We start from the raw sequence: 17377 nt of genomic DNA, 5'->3' as shown, positions 1-17377 counted from the left end.
GGGGGGTGTATATGTGGTAATGTAAGACGTGACGGAGAAGTATATACGTACACTAATCGCACTTACAAAAGCTACAGTTTATATATGGTTACTGTAATGGTATACTACCCTTGTATATATACTTGCTTATATACATGCTCACTTAATCAAATACTTAATTATCTATATATGGCCAATACCAAGTCTATTTGGGATAGTGACCTTTTATAAGTATGAATAACAAATTATATATATCTAATATTTAACCAGCCATATATACGTATTATGGCGTTAGTTAATAAATACTTATATATACTATACATACTATAGCATTAATTAATATAGGTAAGTGTAGTACCGACCAGTGTACAAGTATTAGCTATGTATACGTTTACTATATCAATTGGTATATACGTACAGGTATACGCTACCCGTTCTAGGTAATAATAAATTAAGCGTTGATCATAGGGTATACATGAATACATATGATGGCACGGCACTAGTTTAATTTTGCGCTGGGGTCTCACAGATGAGTCATCACGTCCAGAATAAGTTAAGATTACCCTATACTAGTCTCATGCTAAGCTTGTCGCCTGTGTGCAATTTCGAGATTTGAAGGTCCAACTTGAAGATATCGTATGCGGCAAGCCCAGGATCGGGCGTAAAAAATAGGGCTCACCTGCACGCGTATTCCCGGGACGAATAAAAAGATCGTATTCCCCAGGCTTGGCCCATCGCTAACTGCACTTTCTTTTCTCTCCCAGTATGTCAACTACATTGATTCGGGCGGTGGTCTCGGAAATACGATTTGCGTACAGCTCCGCTATCCTACATACCTCTGTCAAAAAGTGGTATTAGTCACGGGCATCTAACTCAATTGATTGTGGTACACCGAGTGCTTGAGGTTACGCAGCGAGAGACACAACTAATAAATACAACTCAGAGAAGGGTACCACTACCGGTTTACACTGCCAATTGACCTGGGCACGAGATCGCACAGTGGTCGTTATTTAAGGGCTGCTCCATCGGTCTGGCCCGGAGGGGCAGAGCATTGTAAGCGATCTACAGCCATAATTATTCCAATACTTGGTGCCTTGTGTGAACTTTGCAGACTCTGTAAATGGGTCATTTCTAACATGTAAGAGGCTCAATACCATTCGAGACCGAAAAAGTTCGAAGTGGCTGCCTGTTATATCCGAAGGCGCCACTGTACTCCAGTAAGATGAAAACTAAGGAAGAAGCCAAAGCAAGACTTTCGAAAAGAAAGGGGCCACTCAGACCTCGTGTTTAGGAATATACGGCGTTACCATACAGTGGGTCGTTTTTCCTTGGGACGGATATTTGGCAGATGCAGCATGCATGCGAAGCGCTTCGGAAGTATAAAACGTGACTACAAAACCTGTAAGATGCTGCCTGCACTAAGGAGAGCTTCGACTGCGGCTTGATTTGGTGCCGTGGCACTTATCCGAAAGTATCTACCCAGCGGAGTGCCCGGGATAGAGATAGAGATCAACTTGTTTAATCTTCCCAAATGCAACGATGTTATATTTTTTTGGTGTGTTGAATGAAAGGGAACTTCAGAGAAGCTTGTTGTGACGCGAAGCTGTGAGATCCCACCCTACCATATATCTGATAGTGCCACGGCTTGTTATATCCGAAATAAACATCTAACTTAAGCAAGAGAAAGTTTTGTTAAGAATCAAACTTAACTTGTTTCTCCTCAAAATTTCATTATCAAGTTGGCCTGAGTCACAGAAAAAGTTCTGTATGTCCTACGTGGTGAAACGAAGAACCCGAAAGGCGTGCGACCTCTGCAATATCAAACGGACAAAGTGCGGAGGCGGGGACCCGTGCACTAACTGCTCGCGAACCGATCTGGAATGCACCTACAACCGAGTGGAAAGGAAGCGCGGCAGAGCCAGCGAGAGATATCCCAAGGTCAGACGCAAGAACGCTTCAAAGGCCACGCCGGATAGCCAGTTGCATACTTCTAGCATGGAGTACCACCAGGAGGGATCAATCTTGTTGCCATTCTCAACGAGTATTATGAGCTCTAATACAACTTACAATAGAGCCGGGCCACAAACCTACTATGGTCATACCCCACCAATTTGTGCCCTAAGGAATCTTGGAAACATGCCCTTCCAGCTTGAAGACGGATCCGAAGCACCACCCTTCCGGCCAGGGGGGTTTGAAATCCTCCGCAAGAAATTAGCATATCCGAAAGCTACACACAGATCTCTGATCTACGACTACAAAACTTCACTCCTTGGCAGAGGAGTGCCCATCCGTGAACTGTTGTTTTCTAAGATAGAACGCTCAAAGGAGTCATTTTTTACCCAGAGAGGTGACCTTTCCCAAGATTTGACAAAGAATGTCTCCTCGGAAGCAAGTCTAAAATTCTCCGAGTCATTGCACAAAGAGGTGTATTCCACAAACGAGCTTAAGAAGAGACAGGGAGACAGACAAGGTGCGGAACGGACATACTTACAAGACTCACAAAAATACCACCAAAGGGGCTATACATATTACGGGCTATTTGGCGGTGAGTCTCTCCAGACTTTTTACGACCAAAGCTCGAGCAGTTATGGCCACCAAGGAACCTCCCCAGGATTGATTTTGCATAATATGATGTATACCCCACAGGAAAAACACCTGGGGGATGTCTATTATCCGAACTCTGGCGAGGGTCCTCGCCCTCGGTATCTCTGTTTGGAACCCGTCATAGGGCTTCTCAAGCTCATAGGAGTATCTCCTGACCTCGCAGACTCTCTCCTAGAACACTACTTCGCCTCTCCTAGCCCGCCGGGCTTGGTCGCCCCGGTTCTTCGTCCCGCATCCTTCTTAGTTACGGAGGAGACAGACAGACACCGGATGCGGTCAAGTTCACAGACACTCCTCCTCTCGATGCTCCTTGTGGCGATTCTCGACTTTGATCTTCCATTTCCTGTCCAGTTGAGCGCACGGCAGGACATATACGAGCGTCTTTCGGCATCCGTGACGGCACTCCTCCCGCTAGTGAAGTCACTGGGTACGTTGGACGACGCGATCTGTTACATTCATCTTGCGGGAACCACTCCACTTAGCATTTCACCGCTGAACGCGTTTACCTGGTGGAAACAGCTGTACGCATGCGCCTTATCGCTCAGGCTAAATGAGGAGTTGATACGGGACAGTGAAGGGGTGCGGTACAGCAGCGAGACACGAGAGGAGCGGCGCCGTGTCTTTTGGCTTGTGTATTTTATGGACTTGCACGTTTCGTTTATGTGTAACATGAGGGTTGTTTCGCATTCGGAAAACATCAGTCTCGATGCCCTTCACCCGTGTAGTGATGAAAGTTGGTTGGACAGGGAGATAACTGAGTTTTGCGGGACGAATGCCATACCAGGCGAAAGCGCTAGCCTAGACGAAACGAGTAGCCTAGAATACGGGCTAGGCGAAATTGGGTTTATTCAGAAGGAATCCGGCGCAGATTTGTCCCACCTGACGGTCCAACCTGACACCTTCGGCTTGTTCATCGCGTTATCCCAGCTCGCCTCCACAAAATCTTCTCACAGCTTGTATCTTGAAATGTTCCAGGACTACCTGCCGCTCAGGCAGTCCATTCGCCTATACAACGCTGAGTTGGAGGCCTACCGTGACACCTTTTTGTCCAGCGATTACCACTACTTCAAGTTCATCACCGGGGTTATGAATGGAATTATTTATCGTCCCTCCAGCTATAATACTGCGGTGTCTCAGAGGGCGAGACTGGGAACCCCGTCCTACATATGGGAGCCGGCATTCGTCATGGAGTCGCCGCTCATGGATTTTAGGGCGGTCACCACAGCCCCCGTCTCGGGCCAACTTCTTCTGAAGACAAGATCAGGGCAGAGTTCCATCCCAGATGCATGGGTGATAGAGGGAGTCGGCCACTTGGAGAAAATTCTGCGAGCCGACCCGGGCTTGCGTAGACATCCACTTATCATGCAGTTCTTTTTATTCGTACTCGCGGTCGAGGTGCTCAGCATGACTGACAGCATTCCGCAACGAATCAGCACCTACGGGCTGTTTTATGCCGAGTACAAGCGGTACTCAGATATCGTTGTACATGCCATCAAGGGGCTCACCACCACATTGCAGTGTCCGTACTTGAAACTTGTTCAGAGCTACTGCTGCGAGGCCGTGAAAGACGTCTCGCGTTTGATGCTATCGGCGAACGATGAGGAACCAGAGGTGACGGCTCGCAGGCTCCGGCGGAGACAGGGCTTGTCCACGTACAGCTGGTTGGGAGATGCTACTGGATTGGCTGCGTAGGGAAAGTTACCAATACTAGGGAGAGATGGGCAGAAATCGAGGCGAGAATGGATAGAGAAGGTGAAACTGTAGAGCTCAGACAGTTTCATTCGGGGACGTAAGAACACTCGGATAAGAGCACCTGGAGTTGGACAATAGCTATACCAGTGAGTAAACCGACAGTCATATGCAAGGGATAACGGATGGTTGATGATAATGTGTAAGTGCCATTAAACAAAAGATCTGGGGTAAAGCAGGCAAATGGCCGATAATCGAAGATCTACAGATATACAAGGCGGCATTGGCTAATCGAAGGGAGGCGGGATAATAAAGCTGCAGAATATGAAATATCAGATCTTTGTTGTTTGAAAAATAATCTGACAGCCCATTCTGGAATATCCCCCTCCGTGTTGGACATTCTACAGTTTTTTTTTGCTATTTTTTTTTCTTTCATATTTTACACTGGTTCAGTCACAGGTTTAAGAAACAGTCTTTTCAACCAAGAAGATCCCGTACTTTTCCTTCAAGGTCTTCATAATTGGGTTGTTGATCTCCGGAGTCATTGGAGCCAACAAGCCCGGACCCTTAAGAGTGCCATCCAAAACTTGCTGGACAGCAACGGCACAAGGAACACCAACGGTCTTGGCCATAGAGGAGTAGCCGTCTGGGTTGCCGTAGTCAATCATGGTGGAGGTTCTGGTTTCAGTAGTGCCGTCGGCCCATTCAATGCCGAACTTGTGCTGGAGGGCAACCAAGTCACGCTCGCCAGTCTCGTACTGCATCAAGTCTTCCAAGGTGGCGCACAAGGTGTCTAACGGGTTTCCTCTTGGGGTAATGGAGGTGGCATCGGAGAACAAACCCAACCATTTGAGACCGGAGATGATTCTGGTCTTGTCAGCTTCTGACTTGAAGGTAGCCTTGGCTTCAATGGTGGCAACCAAGTCCGCTTCGGAGGTGGATGGAGCGCCAATATACCCGGCAAAGACCTTGTTCCATGGGGCGGCAGTCTGGAACAATGGAGACTCGTCCTCCTTCAAGAAGCCCAAGTCGACAAGAACCTTGACAAACTCTGGGAAGCCCTGGTAGCGCAATGTTCCTCTGATGACAGTCTCAGCTTCTGGGATGTTGTACAACTCCTTGTAGGCAGTTGAGTCTCTGTTCGGGTAGGCAACAAACGCGAAACCCGGATAAACGTAGTATGGCTGGGCAGAGGCCATCAAATCCTCCGACTTGATGGAAACGATCTCGCCATCCTTCCAGTACTGAGCGGAGTTTCTCAACGCCAACAAGACACCGCGAGAGGACCACGAGAACTTGTAGCCCAACGGGTTGTCGGAACATTCAGGGGCTGGCAAGCCACCGCAGTAGGACAAGAAGGACTTGATCTTTCCGCCTGCTCTGTGTACCTCGTCGAAGGTCTTGACGGCGTACAAGTGGTCGATACCCGGGTCGAGACCGATCTCGTTCATGACAATGATCCCGGCGTCCTTGATCTGCTGCTCCAACTCGCGCAACTGCGGGTTGATGTACGAGGTGGTGACCACGTGGACCTTGTTTTTGATCGCAGACCTGACCACGGTCGCGTGGTAGGTGTATGGGATCAAGGAGACCACGACATCGGCCTTGGCCACAGCGGCATCCAAGGCAGCTTCGTCGGAGACGTCCAAAGAAATAGCGCTGGCAACGGAGCCGGCCAACTCCTGGGCCTTGGAGAGCGTGCGGCACGCGACGGTGACGGTGATGCCCGGGGTCGCAGCAAGAATATCAACTGTTGGCTTCGCAACGAAACCGGAACCTAACAAAAGAACGGATCTGGGGTGTTAGTATTGAGCGGCATACGAGAGGAGTGGGAAGAGAAAGCAAGAGACGATTCATGGAGGATTTCAAAGGAAGCTGCAAGATTGCGGTAACCTTTGATCAAATTTCAACAAAATGAAGGTCCTGGAAGAGATTCAAGTAAAGGAAATCATTCTGAGCTAGCAAAAGCAGCTTCGTGTCTCATCTGCCTTGATCATTTCTTGGTCTTTTGGTAAGATTGTCTCATCAAATGTTTCACGGAGAGTATCTTAGAGAGTGTCCATCTTGTACTTACTGGGCCATTTTGTGTACGTGTGTGTGGATGGTGTCAAAGGGAAAAGGAGTAAAAAAGGGCGGGAATGGCTCGCCTAAATACTCCCGAGGTTTGAAAATTCAGGTGTAACCACGCATAATAAACCCGGAAATGAGAGCCGTGGGGGGGGGGGGGATCGATGCAGGACCCCACGCCAGTGTGTGTCATCGCTTACGTCAGCAGACCAAAACTACCCGTTACGTTAGCCGCTGGCGAGCAGGTTGCCGTTTGCAGTGGAAAGAGATAAGAGTCAGAGAATTGGGTGCAGGAAGCAGTTTAGCAGCAACCTCGAAGGACTAATGGTGGTTGTCTCAGGTTAGTAAAAGTTCCAGCGGAGGAGAGGCGCATCTGTTGAATTTCATGAGAAACGAATCCAAGATTCTCTGTACGTGGACATGGCCCGAGAGGCTTGCTGCCCTCTAAAGGACCAAGACCCTTATCCTTTGTTTAAACACTATTTGGATAAAATACACTATATATGCGTATTTAGCTCTAGTTCCATTACTTTTACCAGACATACTAAACTGGTCAGTTTTCAGGAATTTCCCCGAAGCTCGTGGCCAAGGTTCAAGCACTAGTATTTTCTTTGAAACAGATTTCGAATCGGGGATGGTATTATAAACATTCATCCAGTTAGAACTCAAAAACCTGCAAGGCGTGCCAATGAAACCGACCACGACGAGGATAAACCGTAACAAATATGACTCTCGAATCACGGACGAGGTCAAGGTTACATCTATACACACTCCGGGGAGAGGTCACCAATTTTTCTGTAAAACAGAATATGTTTCATAAACGAGATGCTAACCTGGTGTGATGCAGTTTTTATCTACAGCTGGGAAACGAGCCTACGTAACAGCAGTGTAGAACATCTAAAGTTGTAGCTCTTATCGAGGAGGCATATGGATCCGAGGATTCACAGGTTTAAGGGGATACACAATACGACTGGGTATCTCAAGCCTATTGAAAAGCTTGCAGTACGGAATGACTTGAACCATATCTTGTGTAAACGTAAGGTAACTTGTGGTGGATTCTCGTTAGACGGCATGGACCAAAGATATCAGTCAAAAAGACATAAGTGTATGCCCATAAATCGTGTACAATTCATTGGCCCTGATACACAAGCGTGCATCTGGTTCAGAATCCAATGAAAATCACAGACGAATCATCGATTTAGACAGATTTTATTAGAGCCAAGATGGCAACCTTCTTCCGCCCCAGCTTTTCTTCCGATATGACAATGGTTATGCATGCCTGTATTACCCAGTCTGACTCGTCTCACCGCGCTTAGCACCACTGCCGAAAGCGGCAATGTGTCCTTTTCCGTGCGCGAAAATTTTTCACACCGCGGCTAATCTTTCGCCGGCGCCTCATTTCCGCACTTGACGTGCCCACATCTGCGGCGATTAGAAAGTGCGGGTAAAAGCAATACTGCACAGGGTGGATCTCTACCAGACAAACTAGCACACACATAGACCGTGGTGTCGAAGGGGCGCTGTAAATGATTAATTAGACCGCTTAAGCAACGATCAGCACTTGTCCTGATTTTGAAGAGTCAACGTACGTGTTGTGGCTCGTCCCTTACCCGATTAGGAAACTGGTGGCCATAAGCGCGATGATCAATCGGAGCGCCGCACGTGATCGTGCATCAACGCTTTGACTCATATCTGAAAATTTCTCCCTATAAATAGTCCTTCTCACTCCCCCCTCCTTTTCCTCCTCTTCTCTCCACATACAATTTCACACACACACACATATGTTGAAACACTTGTTGCCTCAGACCGCGATGTCGGCCAAGAGACTCCACATGGTTTCGCTCAGAACGTTGGCAACCGCTGACGCTCCCGCTGCCTACGCCGGTGCCGGGATTCTCCAGAAAATAGCAGGCTACAAGCCGGAACTTGTTGACGTTTCCAAGGTACTTGTCATCGGTTCCGGTGGCTTGTCCATTGGGCAGGCCGGTGAGTTCGATTACTCGGGCTCGCAGGCCATCAAGGCTTTGAGGGAAGCCAACAAGAAGTCCATCTTGATTAACCCAAACATTGCAACCAACCAGACCTCGCACGCGCTTGCGGACGAAATTTACTATCTCCCTGTAACAGCGGAATACATCACCTACATCATTGAGCGCGAGAGGCCAGACGGGATCTTGCTCACCTTTGGGGGCCAGACCGGGTTGAACGTGGGTGTGCAGTTGGAGAAAATGGGAGTGTTTGAAAGGTTCGGTGTAAAAGTCTTGGGGACGCCAATCAAAACTCTTGAAACTTCCGAGGATCGTGACTTGTTCGCCAAGGCGTTGAACGAGATTAACATTCCGATCGCCGAGTCCATTGCTGTTGACACCGTTGATGACGCCTTGAAGGCGGCGGAAACGGTTGGGTATCCGGTCATTGTTCGTTCTGCATACTCCCTCGGGGGGCTTGGGTCCGGTTTTGCCGAAAATGCTGAAGAGTTGAAAAACTTATCCTCGCAGTCGCTTTCACTTGCGCCGCAGATTTTGGTTGAAAAGTCCTTGAAGGGCTGGAAGGAGGTTGAGTACGAGGTTGTCCGCGACCGCGTGGGCAACTGTATTACTGTTTGTAACATGGAGAACTTTGATCCGCTTGGTGTGCACACCGGTGACTCTATCGTGGTAGCGCCTTCCCAGACGCTTTCGGACGAGGAGTACCACATGCTCCGTTCCGCCGCTATCAAGATTATCCGCCACTTGGGTGTCGTTGGTGAATGTAACGTTCAGTACGCTTTACAACCAGATGGCTTGGATTACCGTGTGATCGAAGTCAACGCCCGTCTTTCCCGTTCCTCTGCCCTTGCTTCCAAGGCTACCGGGTACCCGCTTGCCTACACCGCTGCGAAGATTGCGCTCGGTCATACCTTGCCTGAGTTGCCAAACCCTGTAACCAAGACCACTAGCGCCAACTTCGAACCATCCTTGGACTACATGGTCACCAAGATCCCAAGATGGGATTTGTCCAAGTTCCAGCACGTGAAGCGCGATATCGGCTCCTCCATGAAGTCGGTTGGTGAGGTCATGGCTATTGGCCGCACCTTCGAGGAGTCCTTCCAGAAGGCCATTAGACAGGTTGACCCAAGCTACGTCGGTTTCCAAGGCGACACCTTTGAAAACTTGGACGATGTTTTAGCCAACCCAACCGACAGAAGATGGTTGGCGGTCGGTCAGGCGTTGTTGCACGAAAACTATTCGGTTGAGAAAGTCCACCAGATCTCCAAGATCGACAAGTGGTTTCTCTACAAGTTGATGAACATCGTTGAGATGCAGAGAGAGCTTGAAGCTTTCGCTTCCTTGAACGCCCTTACCCAGGATGCCATTTCCCGCGCCAAGAAGTTGGGGTTCTCCGATATCCAGATCGCTAACGCGGTCAAGTCGACCGAATTGGAGGTTCGTGCCTTGAGAAAGTCTTTTGGCATTGTCCCAGTGGTCAAGAAGATTGACACCTTGGCTGCTGAGTTCCCAGCCAACACCAACTACCTCTACACCACCTACAACGGGACATCTTCCGACGTCGGGTTCAACGAAAACGGTACTATGGTGCTCGGTTCGGGTGTCTACCGTATCGGATCCTCCGTCGAGTTCGATTGGTGTGCCGTTTCCACCGCTCGTGCGCTCCGTGCCGCCGGTAAGAAGACGATCATGATCAACTACAACCCAGAAACCGTGTCTACCGACTTTGACGAAGTTGACAGATTGTACTTTGAAGAGCTTTCCTTCGAAAGAGTTATGGATATCTATGAGTTAGAACATGCTGCTGGGGTTGTTGTCTCTGTTGGTGGTCAATTGCCACAGAACATTGCTCTTCCGTTGCAGAATCAAGGCGCCGTGGTGCTCGGGACTAATCCAGAAGACATCGACAAGGCCGAAGACAGACATAAGTTCTCTTCCATCTTGGATTCTCTTGACATTGATCAGCCAGCATGGAAGGAGTTAACCTCTGTGGATGAAGCCAGAAAGTTTGCCGAGCTGGTGGGCTTCCCGGTCTTGGTCAGACCGTCTTACGTTTTGTCTGGTGCCGCCATGTCTGTAATCAACAACGAGGGGGAATTGGAATCAAAGTTGTCCAATGCCGCTAAGGTTTCTGCCGATCACCCGGTGGTCATTTCCAAGTTCATCCAGGGGGCCCAGGAGATTGATATCGACGGGGTGGCTGCCAAGGGTACCGTGTTGGTCCATGCTGTGTCTGAGCATGTTGAGAACGCTGGTATCCACTCTGGTGATGCTACCTTGGTGTTGCCTCCACAAAACTTGTCCCCAGAGCTCTTGCAGAGATTGAAGACCATCGCTGATAAGGTTGCTTCTGCGTGGAAGATTACCGGGCCGTTCAACATGCAGATCATCAAGAACAACCATATTGCCCAGGAGGACGGGTCTGTTAAGACTGTGGGTGATTCCGAGTGTCAGTTGAAGGTTATCGAGTGTAACATCCGTGCCTCGCGCTCCTTTCCATTTGTGTCCAAGGTTTTGGGGATCAACTTCATCGACGTTGCTGTGAAGGCGTTGTTAGACACGGATGTGCCTAAGCCGGTGGATTTGATGTCTGACAGAACCTACAATTACGTGGCCACCAAGGTGCCACAGTTTTCCTTCACCAGATTGGCTGGTGCCGATCCGTTCTTGGGGGTTGAAATGGCCTCCACTGGTGAAGTGGCCTGTTTTGGCAAAGACATGATCGAGGCCTACTGGACCTCCATCCAGTCCACCATGAACTTCCACGTACCAATGCCTGGCTGCGGTGTGTTGTTTGGAGGTGATTTAACCAATGATAATCTCGGAAACGTTGCCAAGACCATCTCTGGCTTGGGCTACAACTTCTACACCGCTAACGAGGGAGTCAAGCAGTACTTGGCAAGCTACACCGACCAACCAGTTGCGATCATCGACTTCCCTACCACCGACAAACGTGCCTTGAGAGAAATTTTCCAGGCGAACGATGTCAAGTGTGTGTTCAACTTGGCCGCTGCCAGAGCCGAGAGTTTGCTCGACCAGGACTACGTCATGAGACGTAACGCCATTGACTTTGCTATTCCGTTGTTCAACGAGCCAAACACCTCCTTGTTATTCGCTAAGGCGTTGCAGCAGAACATCCATACCAAGACTTTTGATTATGAAAACTTCGATAACATCCAGGTCCCAGTGGAAGTCAAGAGATGGAGTGAGTTTATCGGCGGCAAGCCGGTGTAAGCTCCACACATTATCCATGTATTATAGTTTAATTAAAGAAAAAAATAAAAAAGAGCTGTAAGACCAAAGGTATGGGTAACGTTTACGTAGATTTTCCAATACACTGGAGTTGGCGAGGCAATAGTTTGGAAGTCTTATACTTCTAGACAGACATGGTCGGAACTAGGATCCCGAACGGAATCGACTATGTGACTCCGATACATTATCAAAATATAGATAATCACACCAATTGGAGAAGCTTATAAATCTGCTTTGATGCGTCATAGAGTGGTTATTCGGAATTCGCAGGAATAGATGATTTAACCATCCCCGGAAGGTTCGAAATACCCACCTAGACATACATAATATATGCACTATTACCGAACAGTTGAGGGGGAGAATTTTAAAATTCAATAATCTACCCATATGCAATATAATTAACCGCAGCCGCAACAAAGATTCACTATCAATCAGGTTGAATTAGAATAGGGTATTGATACCATTGGTATTGCAGGAACATGATTCTGGGTGACACATCGTACCGACAATAGACCTTCTACAAATAACAGATACAATACCGTAAAATTACTAGTAAATATAAGACAAAAAAGACTGAAGCCAACACAAAGTAATTTAATCCGGAATAACCCTTTGATTCCTAGCCTAGTAAAAATCCAGACCTTCAACTCGTAACCTGGAAACACACCAATTTCCGGAAATCACATAGACGTGACAACTCTGGTCCCCTGGAACCAAATCCGGGCGGCTGAACCAGATCCAATCAAGGTTTTGCAGCTGGGCCTGTCCTCAGGGTTCCCATCCCCGCCTTGCCTATCTTCACCAAACACACCGCAGCCCTTATCTCCAATCTCCTTTCGGTATAACTCGTACTTTTCCGGAATGCGGTGCGGTTCGAAGGTCATAAAGTACAAGCCGTCTTTATCATCGTACATGTACTTATGGAAAAGCACTAAATGGCGGTGGATCTGGTACTTGATTCGCTCGGAGTGGGTGGCATCCTCGCCAAACACAAGCACATAATCCGCAAGACCCTCAAACAAGAGCTGGATGAAGTATGACGGGTCTCGCCAGTAGCGCTTTTCGTGGTCGCCGTAGTCTCTGTCAAACAAAGTGGTGTTGGTATCGATAGCAGCGCCAACCAATTCGTCGCAGATCTGCTTCCAGGTCTCGTCTTTGGTGAAGGAGTACAACAACGCGGCCGCAGAGATGGTTGTTCCGGTGTTATAAGACCACTTGGTATCGTTGACACTGGTGGAACCCCTGTCACAACCATCCTTGATCAACTTATCACCCTTGTCCTGTAAAAAGTCAATCTGCCACCTGATACAGCGTGCAGCAAACTCGACATAGTAAGAGCTCTCGGAGGGGATGCACTTTGCTAACGCCAACGCCGCCTTAGCACATTCTGCTGTAGTGCAGGCATTCACATACAACCTCTCAATGTGCCACAACATTCCGCCTTTCAAAACATCATCGTCCTGATTCCATCCACCCATGAGAAAGCGCACAAGCTCTCTTCCTTCGTCTAGGTACGGCTTGTACCCCGTGGCCTCATACGCCGTAATCAACGCCTGCGCCACCTGTGCATCGTCGTCGTAGTAGATGTCTTTGTTGCCACCAAAATTTTCGGCCGCACAGAAGCCCTTGTACTGTGGGGATTTATAGCGCATCATGGCATCCACCGCCGGCTTCACCAACGGCCCAAGCTCTTGGGGGTACAACCGCGCACCGTCCACAATGGCCTGCACCCCCACCGACATTGACCACACGTTGAATTTGCCTTCCTGACCGTAAACGCCGCTACACGGAACCGGGGAGATAAACGTGCCCTTGGATGAGTTCCAGAACTTCAACCACATGTTGCGCACCACGCTGTAGCCTTCCATTGCGGGATTGCTAACGTCCATAGTATTGAATGATTAGAGAGAAAGGGATGGTTAAGGAGTTGGCTGAATATGGTTCACTCAGGCATATCTGGGGTTCTAGGAAGAAAAGTGATGAAGATTCAGAGGGATCGGTTTGAAGGGGCTCATGACGTTGCTTCCGTCATCAGTGCGGCAGAATCCAAAGTTTAAGTTGCTGCTGCGTCCCACACAGACCGATGTGACGTCATCGACCGAAAACCGTCCAAGAGTTAAGGAGGCTTGAATAAGTTAAATGTAGAATTATAAAAATAGACACTTAGTGCATATTTCGAGGGAAAAAAGAATGGAGGAAACAGAAAAAAAAGATAGAGCAGAGACGAGGGGTTTTCCCCTGGGGTTTACGATATGGTTTATGGAGTTGTTTGGGGTTGGAGTTTTCACTGGTGTGAGATTTTCTCGAATATTTGACTTAAAGTCATACTTGGACTGATTGCGACTCTGGTATGATCCCACGTCATGAAAAGTATGCACCAAAATTATCACAAAAAATCTGAAGGAAAATCAGAGTGCTGCCGACCAGAGTGGGTAAGTGTAGATGGGCTTGAACACTAGGCTAAGTTTAAACAGACAATTCTATTTTTCAATTTTCTCTTAACCTAGAAACCCCACGGCTTGTTTCCCTGTTGCGTGCCCATACCATTTGCCTTCCACGACTCATCGCTATGTTTTTGTTTATGTTTGAGCTTTTAAAATCAAAGCAAGATTATCCATGTCCCCCACACCCCCTTTCATCCACAATGACAACACATAACAGCCAACTAAAGATTGCGGCAAAACTCGAGACATTTGAGCTGATACAGCAGGCTATTGCCCAAATTTTCCAGGACGCCCAGATGACAGTGTCGGGCCACCGAAAGCAAGTGATTTTGTTGAAGCGCATTCATTCGCGTGCGGTAGAGCTTGAGTTCGAGGATGAATTCAACATGTTCTTCACTAAATTACTCAACAAGGTGCTCCCGATCAAACGAGGGGAGCGGGTGGCGGAGAACATTGCCAAGTTCTGCCTGTCGTACGTGGCGTCGATTCAGCCAGGCACAGAGGAAAAGCCAGGGACCGCTGAAAAGCTAGACGAAGATGACCACGTATCACGTTTCACAAGTTACATCCTCAAACACTTGTTGCGGGGTTTGGAGGCTAAACAGAAGAACGTGCGATACCGTGCGATCCAGTTCATCACTGTGATCATGTCTGGGGTGAGCGAAATGGACGAAGAATTGTACCAAGTTTTAGTCTACTCACTTAACAACCGCTTATACGATAAAGAGTCGTTGGTCCGAGTGATGGCGGTGCGGTCAATTTCGCGTCTCCAGGGCCACGAATGCGATGATATCAACTCTGATAGGATCGACGAGGCGGTGGAGAAGTTGTTGAATGCGATCCAGAACGATTCATCACCGGAAGTCAGAAAGAATGCGCTCATAAACTTGGTGATCAACCAGGTCACGAAGGATTACATCTTGGAAAGGGCCCGGGATGAGAATTCAGTCATTAGACGAAACGTCTTCTCCAACGTGGTCAAGAAGTTTGGTGATTTCCGCACTATTGACTTTAAAACCAGGGAGAAGTTGTTGTCCTGGGGGTTGAAAGACCGCGATGACTCGGTGCAAAAGGCCGCCGTTAAGATGCTTGCTAACGAATGGTTTGAGACCGTCAATGGCGACTTACTAGAGTTTATTGAACGACTCCATGTGGTGGACTCTGAGATTGCAGATACGGCGTTGCGGCTCTTTTTCACCGCCAGGCCTGACAAGGTGGCGAAGATTCTGATTACCGAGGAGTGGAAGCAGTTGACGGTGGAAACGGCCTTCATGGCGCGGGTCTTCTTGAACCACTGCAACGAGAATAACATGTACGACACGGTGGATAAAAACTTCCCCGAGGCCACAGAGTTGTCGAGCTACTTACAAAAGTACCTCCAGCTTCGTAAGAAGATGGCCGAAGAAACTGATGAGCAAGAAGCCACGGCGTTGACCGAGGACCAACTAGCCCTAGACTTTGTCATCCAGCAGTTTCTTCTCATCGCCAGAGATTACGACTTTTCCGACGACTTCGGCAGACGGTCCATGCTTCAGGTGCTTAGATCGTCCCTCACCAACGACAAGCTTCCAGACAAGTTGACCGAGATCTCGCTCCAGGTGTTGAATAAAATTTCCATCAACGAGCGCGACTTCTGCTCCATGGTGGTGGAAATCATCACCGACATCCGTGACTCCACCGCCGACGACGAGGAATTCCACTCTGCGCTTGAGAACGACGATGACGGGGTCTCCTCGGAGAAGAAAGAGAAAGAGATCCCCGAAGACGTCTGGCTCCAGTGTTTAAGCATTGCTCAGCACTTGCTCGAACTAACCGAAGAGCCATTGCAAGACAACATCTCGTTGAACTCCATCTTGGAAACGTTGATCAATCCGGCCATTGTCACACGTAAGACGAATCTCCGCGCCGCCGGTATTCGCTGCCTTGGTCTTTGCTGCCTTTTGGACAAAAGCTTGGCCATTGAGAATCTCTTCTTGTTTGGGTTGTGTGCTGCCAGAGGTGACGAGACGTTGCGTGTGACGTCTATCAAGACGATCATTGATGTGCTCTGTATCCATGGCACGCTGGTGCTTGACAACGACAGAGAAGGCTATGTGGATCACTTGTCGCTTGCCAAGCTCTACTACAAGACCTTGCGAGCCGTGGACTATCCCCAAGCGCAGTACGTCACCGCCGAAGGCTTGATGAAATTGTACTTTGCGGACATTATGACGGACGACGATTTGTTTGAAACGCTCATTTTGACATACCACAACCCCCAGAATAGTGGTAATGAACCCTTGAAGCAAGCGTTGAACTTCTGTCTCCCGGTTTACGCCTACTCACACCCTGACCACCAGGAAAGACTTGCACGAGTCTCTGGGGATGCCTTCAACAGACTAGCCAAGGAGTATGCCGGCTTGAATGGCGACGAGCAGCGAAAGATGGCTAATCCAAACAAAATCTTGCAGTTGATCATTGACTGGACTAATCCCGAAAAGGTGGTCAACCGCTCGAGTGACCAGGCGCAAAAGTCTCTGTCGCACGTGATTTTGGCGTTGACACTTTTGGAGGTGGTTGAGGTCTCTGAGACGGCGGTTATCCGAAAGTTGATCTTCACCAACCTTCCAAGGCTTTCGATTACGTCTCAGATTCCCGTAAAGTTGTTGAAGCCGCTTTCGAAAAAGTTGGAGGCCTTTGAGCAGGCGTTGGAAGATGAGCATTTTGAGCTTGACAAGACCTCCAGCACCGCCTTTGCCAAGTACAAAGGCTGGTTTGACGATTTGTTTGAGCAGGCAAAGACCTTGCAGGATACCAATGCCGATACCACGATTATCCATAACACCACCACGGCCAGCGACAGCGGTAATGAGCTCGACCCCGAGGAGGACATTCTCGAGGGTACCAGAGATGAGGATGCTGAAGAGGAGAGCGAGGAAGAAAGCGAGCAGGAAGCCACTGAGATTAGTTTGGAGAAGATTAGCGCGCCAAAGCACCGCCGAGCGCGGAACATCCGAAATATCAAGGACCCGTCGGTCCTTGACGGAGGGATTGACTCAGAGTCGGAGGCTGACTTGACAGACCTTCATCCGAGTATCAAATTCCGGGCCCCGTTACTTGCGCAGAAAGATGCCGAGGCGGCCAAGCTTGCCGAGATTGACAGACAGTTAAAGGAGTTGAACAGTGACAGCGAGGCGGAAATGCATTCCGATAGCGATGTGGAAATGGCCGAGAATTAGTAAGCGTCAATGATGGATTATAAATGGTATTGTATTAGAAGACAAATAGAGAAGCATATGCATATACCTTCATGTACGTAGATGCCTGATAAAGAGACTGTATGTAAGGCAATAGGAGTATGTTACTAGTACTATT

General features: G+C 48.6%; 5 protein-coding genes across 5 annotated transcripts; 3 read left to right on the top strand and 2 right to left on the bottom strand.

Annotated features, from left to right (window-relative positions):
- Window positions 1–1746: 1746 nt before the first annotated feature.
- On the top strand, window positions 1747–4275 carry BABINDRAFT_165741 (uncharacterized protein; the record flags this gene model as incomplete). Its single annotated transcript, XM_019130364.1, has 1 exon — window positions 1747–4275. One exon carries the CDS (start codon window positions 1747–1749, stop codon window positions 4273–4275), a length of 2529 nt encoding a protein of 842 aa, XP_018986345.1.
- Window positions 4276–4733: 458 nt separating this feature from the next.
- On the bottom strand, window positions 4734–7236 carry LYS9 (saccharopine dehydrogenase (NADP+, L-glutamate-forming); the record flags this gene model as incomplete). The annotated part of the gene is made up of 2 exons (XM_019132524.1): window positions 4734–6066; window positions 7217–7236. 2 exons carry the CDS (start codon window positions 7234–7236, stop codon window positions 4734–4736), a joined length of 1353 nt encoding a protein of 450 aa, XP_018986344.1.
- Window positions 7237–8171: 935 nt separating this feature from the next.
- CPA2 (carbamoyl-phosphate synthase (glutamine-hydrolyzing)) lies at window positions 8172–11561 on the top strand (the record flags this gene model as incomplete). The annotated part of the gene is made up of 1 exon (XM_019131676.1): window positions 8172–11561. One exon carries the CDS (start codon window positions 8172–8174, stop codon window positions 11559–11561), a length of 3390 nt encoding a protein of 1129 aa, XP_018986343.1.
- Window positions 11562–12238: 677 nt separating this feature from the next.
- BABINDRAFT_160434 (uncharacterized protein) lies at window positions 12239–13458 on the bottom strand. Its single transcript, XM_019128226.1, has one exon. It carries the CDS (start codon window positions 13445–13447, stop codon window positions 12260–12262), a length of 1188 nt encoding a protein of 395 aa, XP_018986342.1. The 5' UTR covers window positions 13448–13458; the 3' UTR covers window positions 12239–12259.
- Window positions 13459–14223: 765 nt separating this feature from the next.
- On the top strand, window positions 14224–17241 carry YCG1 (condensin subunit; the record flags this gene model as incomplete). Its single annotated transcript, XM_019130766.1, has 2 exons — window positions 14224–16969; window positions 17084–17241. The coding sequence occupies 2 exons, from the start codon at window positions 14224–14226 to the stop codon at window positions 17239–17241; spliced, it is 2904 nt and encodes a 967-aa protein (XP_018986341.1).
- Between the last annotated feature and the right edge of the window lie 136 nt (window positions 17242–17377).

This window comes from Babjeviella inositovora (assembly GCF_001661335.1).
Source record: "Babjeviella inositovora NRRL Y-12698 unplaced genomic scaffold BABINscaffold_3, whole genome shotgun sequence".
In the NCBI taxonomy this organism is placed as follows: Eukaryota; Fungi; Ascomycota; class Pichiomycetes; order Serinales; genus Babjeviella; species Babjeviella inositovora.
This window is presented reverse-complemented; position numbering and strand designations above follow the sequence as displayed.

What these genes read in the sequence shown, in the direction of transcription:
- BABINDRAFT_160434 (XM_019128226.1), bottom strand. Translation starts at nt 13,447, where the DNA reads ATGGAAGGCTACAGCGTGGTGCGCAACATGTGGTTGAAGTTCTGGAAC.